The sequence below is a fragment of the Pterocles gutturalis genome, unplaced genomic scaffold (genome assembly GCF_000699245.1).
Source record: "Pterocles gutturalis isolate BGI_N339 unplaced genomic scaffold, ASM69924v1 scaffold35180, whole genome shotgun sequence".
NCBI lineage: Eukaryota > Metazoa > Chordata > Aves > Pterocliformes > Pteroclidae > Pterocles > Pterocles gutturalis.
The window spans coordinates 21,214-27,937 of record NW_010144504.1 but is presented as its reverse complement, the minus strand read 5'-3'; the positions used below and the strand labels follow the sequence as shown (position 1 = coordinate 27,937).

The following is a 6,724-nucleotide window of genomic DNA, read 5'->3' as shown; positions in this document are numbered from 1 at the left end:
GCAATGCTCACTCTGCGGTCGTTATTCACAGCCCCCTGCCCTCCCCTCCTGGCCCCTGCTGACCCTCTGCCAGCGGGGCACGCTGCTGGATTAAGGGCACTTGACTCTGAGGGGTGCAGAGGAGGAACTGGGAGCTTGCACTGCTGGACCCCCTGCCCTGGGGATGGACAAGCCAGAGGGGCTGCCCCTCTGGTGTGGTACTAGGACTGTGAGCTGGTCTTGCCCCAGCCTGTGGGCAGGGGATGTATGCGTTGCCCTCACCCAACACCAGCTGCCACCACAGGGCACATGGGGGGAATATTTCCAGCAGAGAGATGCTCGCACCTGGTCCATGGTTCAGCATGGTCCTAGCACTCTGTATACTATTGCTCTCCTGCTAGGGCTGTGTTTTGGGGGCAGCTCCTGAGAGCCTGAGGCTGTGCCTGTTCCTTACTCCCAACACATCGTGTTCCTTCTGCCAGAAAATGCTAATCAGCTGCATTTAAAGCAGAGATAATTCCAGGTCTGATTAGCAGTGGCTGCTGCTGTGTATCACAGCATGAATGCCAATGAAGGCAACAGCCTGGCACCCAGCAGGCTTGGGCACTCTGCCTGCCCCATGCTACCCTGCTTCTCATTGGCCCTCTCCACTGGTCCTAGGGACTGGGATCTGACAACGCACCCAGGACCAATGTCACAGCCTGGTCATCTGCCTCAGCAGCTATGTGCTCTGACCTAGGGATCTCCATGGTCTTTGCTGTGATCCAGGGCACGTGCCTCTCCAGTGCAGGATAGCAGTGGGGCCAGCCAAGGACCAGGGTCAGGGATCAGGCTGGAAATGACAGCTGCTGTGGCTGTAGCCCTGGTGATGCTGACAGAGACAGTCTCCAGACATACGCAGTCCCAGCACGATGCTTGGAGATCCTGAGGTCTCCCGGCTGCTGGGGGGACATTGTGGTCCCTGGAGTGCTGCTGCTTTTGAAAGCTGAACCTGTGCTGCTCTCCCTCCAGGGTACAAGACTCTCCTCAAATGCCTGTCAGGGAAGTTCTGCCAGCGGGAGCTCATTGGGATCATGGGGCCCTCAGGTGCTGGGAAGTCCACACTCATGAACATCCTGGCTGGCTACAGGTGAGGCTGGGGGAAAGCCAGCGGGTCTGGGGGTTCAGGGCTGGGGGTCTGTTGCTACATCCCCCCACGCCTCTTTCCTGCAGGGAGACTGGCATGAAGGGCCAGATCCTGGTGAATGGCCGGCCGCGGGACCTGCGTACCTTCCGCAAGATGTCTTGCTACATCATGCAGGATGACATGCTCCTGCCACACCTCACCGTGCTGGAGGCTATGATGGTGAGCGATGCGGGAGCACCATGGCACATCCTGTGGACTGTGTCCTCGGGCACTGAGCCCACACTGACATCAGGCATTTCCAAGGGCTCTGGGAACAAAATCCTGCTGCTCTTGCTCCCTTCATCCTGAGCCACCATTCCCAGCCCTCGGCCGGGCAGGGATGGGGCCACGGTGCAGCTGATTCTCCTCCCTACATCTGACAGTCGTGTCTCCCTGCCTGTCCTCTTCCTGCAGGTCTCTGCTAACCTGAAGCTGAGTGAGAAGCAGGAGGTGAAGAAGGAGCTGGTAAGTGCAGAGGAAGGTGGGTCCAGGCCCCTTCATCTCTCCCCAAGACAAGGACAGTAAGGAAAGGAGGGCCCTGAGGGGGCCAGGGGATGCCGAGGGGCTCCCAGCCATGGAGGTCTGAAGGGAGGTGGCAGGATGGGGTGAGGGTCCATGGGAGCCCCTGATGAATGAGACTGTCTTACAGGTGAACGAGATCCTGACAGCCCTGGGGCTGCTGGAGTGCTCCTACACCCGCACCATCTCGCTGTCGGGGGGCCAGCGCAAGCGCCTGGCCATCGCCCTGGAGCTGGTGAACAACCCTCCGGTCATGTTCTTCGATGAGCCCACAAGGTGAGGCTGCAGGGGTCGGGGCTCCTCGGCATTGCCTGCCCAGCTGGGCTTCCCCTGCCAGGGGACACCAGGGTGGCCAGCACCCTCTGGAGCATAGCAAGGCTGCGAGACCTGAGGCTGGGATGTGACTGTGCTCACTGGGGCTCCAAGTGGGCTGGGGGACGGCAGGGCTGGGGATCCAAATGGCAAGTGGGGGCATCTTTATGGTGTACTTTTCCCTCTCTCAACTCTCCTCTTCTCTCTCTGCTGTCTTTTTCTCCTCCACCCCATCCTGCTTGGCCACAGCGGTCTGGACAGTGCCTCCTGCTTCCAGGTGGTTTCTCTGATGCGGTCCCTGGCTCAGGGTGGGCGCACCATCATCTGCACCATCCACCAGCCCAGCGCCAAGCTCTTTGAGATGTTTGACAAGGTTCGGGCTGGGCTAGGACGCAGGACTCTTCAGGGGTGCAGGGTCCCTCTGGCCCCAAGACCCAGGCGAGGGGCCATGGGAGGGGTGGGCTGCAGGCATTTGACCTGGGGCTTGTGTGGCACACAGCCCTGATGGTCGGGTTCTGGCAAGGGTGCCCTGTGTCACCCTAGGACAGGGAGGTGGGTAGGAGCAGGCAACAGTGCCCTTGGCTGCTCTGCACCTGCCATATCCTGGCTTTTTCTTCCAGCTGTACATCCTGAGCCAAGGACAGTGCATCTTCAAAGGTGTCGTGACCAACCTCATCCCCTACCTGAAGGGTCTTGGCCTCCACTGTCCCACGTACCACAACCCTGCTGACTTCAGTGAGTACCCCTGCCCCACCCAGCTGGGGCCGTGGTGAGGAGCAGAGGGTGGCAAGGTCCAAACCCAGTGCCCAAGCCCTAGTGGCTGCCCAGCGTTCCCTTGAGTTGCCCAGGCAGCAGGGCTGCCCGTGCCCTTCCCGGTAGGTGCTGGCTGGGCAGTGCTGCCGTGTGGTGCAGCATCGTGGGATGGAGGGTGTTCTGGCCTCACACCCCCCTGCCCCATGGGGTCGTGGTCTGGGAGGGCCAAGCAAAGTGATGGCAAGGGCTGTATCAGCACCTCTCAGGGGTCCTGTCCTCTTCCACAGTTATTGAGGTGGCCTCAGGAGAGTACGGGGACCTCAACCCCGTCCTGTTCCGCGCTGTCCAGAATGGCATGTGCACCATGGCCGAGAAGAAGAGCAGCCCTGACAAGGCAGATCCATCGTGCCCGGCACACTGTGTGACGGTGAGTGGGGATGAGAGGAGCCTCCCGTGGTGATGGGGAGTGGCAGGTACTGGGGTGCCCACCCAGGGACACTTCAGTCCCCGCTGCTCCACAGTGCACGGATATTCTGTGATGCTTAGAGCCCCTTGGACGTGGTGGGGAGCATGGAGGTGTTCAGCCAGCCTCTGCTTGTCTTTAGCAACAGCTCTGTGCTTGCAGCTGGCAGTGCCTGTTCTCACCAGGGGTGCTCAGAGGGGGCACCCTGGGAGTGTTTGGGTGCTGTCCTGGTTGGGAGCCAGTGTTGTGAACTTGACCCATATGCTCGACTTGTCTGTGGTCTTGCAGGATGTGGACCACATCGAGAGCCACACATTTGCCACCAGCACTTCAACCCAGTTCTGCATCCTCTTCAAGAGAACCTTCATCTGCATCCTCAGGGACACGGTGAGGGCAGGGGAGGCTGGCCAGGGCTGAGGGGATGGGGCGTTGGTCACTGCGGGCAGGCAGAGACAGGAGTTCAGGGGAAGCTGGAGTGGGGCTCACTCTTGAGGAGCAGGCAGGCTGTCCTCTGCTCCCCTGGGATGCTCATGGGATGTGGCCCTGCCTTGCTGAGCCCCTGTACCCTCTCTGCCTGCAGGTGCTGACCCACCTGCGGTTCATGTCCCACATCTGCATCGGGGTGCTGATCGGGCTGCTCTACCTGCACATTGGCAACGATGCGGGCAAAGTCTTCAACAACACCGGCTTTCTCTTCTTCTCCATGCTCTTCCTCATGTTTGCCGCACTGATGCCCACCATCCTCACCTGTAAGGAGCTCCTTCCCCCCAGCACCCGTTTGCTGCTCCCAAGCCTTGGGGCAGAAGGGGGTGCTCCAGCTCTGTGGGAGTGTGTCTGCTGGGTGGTGTATGGCAGAGCCTGATGAATTGGACAAGAGGGGAAATAAGAGAGGAGAGGGAAAAAATTCAAACAAAGAAGAAGGGGAAAACTTCTGTTTGGGTATATTGCAGTTTTGCCTTTTATTTAATATTTGGCTAGAAGGTACTTGCTGGCTCAAAGCACAATGTTGGAATTTTTTTCCTGAGAAAATTTCTGTAAGGCTGCATTTTCAGCTGATTCGCCTCTCTTTCACTTCCTTAAAAACTTTGCCTAAAAACCCCCAGCCAAGCTGACTTTTCCATGCAGAAAGCTCCCACATCGGTCACTGACATTTTTCCCCGGTGAAGATTTGAGCACCCGCTAGTGGCACAGGCAGGATGCTCCCTGGTGCTGTGCTGGGGCAGCATCACATCTGCCTGCACCGGGACAGGTGGGAGTGGGGGCTGGAGCAGGGCACTGCTGTCTGCTACCTCCTTGTTTCTGTGCAGTCCCCCAGGAGATGTCTGTATTTCTGCGAGAGCACTTGAACTACTGGTACAGCCTGAAAGCCTATTACCTGGCAAAGACCATGGCAGATGTACCCTTCCAGGTGAGCTTTCCGCTGGACTGAAGTGTGTCCCTGATGCTGATGTGCCTTTCTTGGCACAGCCAATTGCCCCAATACCCCGTGCTGGCCTTTGAGGGGGTCCCTGTGGTCCTCCATTCCCCGGGGTGGGTTGTGGGGTGAGGATGACCAAGAGGTCTCTTTACTCGCCCCTCTCCAGGTGATCTGTCCCATCGCCTACTGCAGCATCGTGTACTGGATGACGGGCCAGCCACCTGAAGCCACGCGCTTCCTCCTCTTCTCTGCACTGGCCAACGCCGCAGCCCGGGTTGCTGCCCCCCGCCACAGCCCTGGTGGCCCAGTCCCTCGGGCTTCTCATCGGAGCTGCTTCCACTTCCCCGCAGGTCAGATGGGGCCCCGGCTTTGCCTGTTACGTGCAGATGGGAGGATTGCAGGGGGTCCCACGACAAGGAGGGGTGGAGGGAAGTGTTGCCCATAAGCAGGCATGAGAGTGCCCCAGGAACAGAGACGTGACACCCAGTGGCCTCTGCTCCCCAGGTGGCCACCTTTGTGGGACCCGTCACTGCCATCCCCGTCCTGCTCTTCTCGGGCTTCTTCGTCAGCTTCAAGACCATCCCCACCTACCTGCAGTGGAGCTCCTATGTCTCCTATGTCAGGTGGGACCCCGTGCTCTGGCCAGAAGCTCCCTGCCCTGGGCTCCTATGGGCTGGGGAGAGAACGGGGCTGCCTGGGGCACGCGGTGACTCCTGTGGTGTGCTCTGCCCTAGGTATGGCTTCGAGGGTGTCATTCTCACCATCTACGCCATGGAGCGTGAGGACCTGGAGTGCCTCGAGGACTTCTGCCCTTTCCAAAAACCCATCAAGATCCTGCAGGAGCTGGACGTGGAGGAGGCCAAGCTTTACCTGGACTTCCTCATCCTGGGCATCTTCTTCATCATCCTGCGGCTCCTGGCTTACCTGGTCCTCAGGTACAAAGTCAAGTCAGAGAGATAAAGGGGCAGTGGGGCCCCGGTGCCATTCCCAGGCCTGGCCTGCTGTGAGAGACAGATCTGCCGGTGGACACAGTGCTCCCAGCAGGTCACGGACCGCGGCGGAGGCATGGGGAGGTGCCAGCCAGGCCTGGCTCAGTCGAGAAGGGTTTTGAGACATCTCGGAACTGTTTTAACCTTTCCACACACTCTTCATTGCAAAAGTTTTGTACAGCCCTGGCATGTGCCACCCTCTCGCCCAGGACTGCCGAACCCCCCAGAGCTTGGATCCCCTCTTGTCACCCCTGCCTGGCACTGCCCTTCTCCGCCAAACACATCGGGACACTGGGGACCGTCCTGTGGAGGTGGCTGTCTGCCGAGCAAGGCTGAGAGGAGCTGGCTGCTCTGCACAGAAGGGAGCCGTGCCCTGGGGCTGCCTGATCCTGGGGCTGGAGCTGGGAAGAGACACCTGCAGAGCATGGATCAGTAGTGCTGCACATAGCCCGGTTGCTTGCCCTGGCCAGCAGCATGTGTGTCAGTGCTAAGAAGAGCCCAAAGATGCAATAGGTCAAGTTGCACAAGGCTTTAGTGTTTCCTGTTGCTGTAGCCACAGAAATTGCTACATCCCCTTTTTCTTTCTGTATAAACCCCCCCCCCCTTTTTTTTTTTTTCTTTTTTTTTTTTTTCTAAATCCCACTGCTTCCCAGTCTACATGGAGGGGAAAGGAGCCAGCAGGCAAAGAAGGACTTGGGGAGTCTGTCTCAGACTTCTGCTCAGATGCTATCCTGAGACGAGATCTTCAAACCTGGGGATGTAGTAGGGTCTGTGGGAATGGGACAGTACTCTCAGACCTTGGGGAGTCTCACGTTCAGTCCCTTTGGGGTCTGGGCCAAGAGGATAAAATCAGCCAACGTGGAGAGAAGTGACTGGCCCCCTCAAGTGCTGCATGGAGTGGGGAGGATTGAGGTTCCCACACCCTGCGAGTGCCAGGTGGCTGAAAAACTGGACTGAGCTCAGCCATGCCATTACTGGAGCCTCTGTTGCAGAAGAAGAGCTGGCGCTGACCCCTTCCCTTGCACAGCCTTGCTCCTCACTCCTCTTCCCCCCGCACAACTGTGGCTGTCTCAGCAGAACAGGGAGGACAAGCCTCACTCAGCACTGGCTGTGCAAGAAGGGGGTGT

At 58.9% G+C, this 6,724-nt stretch overlaps 1 protein-coding gene across 1 annotated transcript in view; it reads left to right on the top strand.

Annotated features, from left to right (window-relative positions):
• Window positions 1-5,568, top strand: part of ABCG4 (ATP-binding cassette, sub-family G (WHITE), member 4) — a 7,344-nt gene extending 1,776 nt beyond the window's left edge. The window contains 14 exon segments of the mRNA XM_010085119.1: window positions 991-1,108; window positions 1,192-1,324; window positions 1,559-1,609; window positions 1,794-1,939; window positions 2,225-2,348; window positions 2,596-2,710; window positions 3,016-3,155; window positions 3,480-3,578; window positions 3,772-3,940; window positions 4,499-4,599; window positions 4,775-4,894; window positions 4,896-4,958; window positions 5,113-5,231; window positions 5,343-5,568. Coding sequence (XP_010083421.1) covers window positions 991-1,108; window positions 1,192-1,324; window positions 1,559-1,609; window positions 1,794-1,939; window positions 2,225-2,348; window positions 2,596-2,710; window positions 3,016-3,155; window positions 3,480-3,578; window positions 3,772-3,940; window positions 4,499-4,599; window positions 4,775-4,894; window positions 4,896-4,958; window positions 5,113-5,231; window positions 5,343-5,568 — 1,724 coding nt within the window.
• Window positions 5,569-6,724: the final 1,156 nt, after the last annotated feature.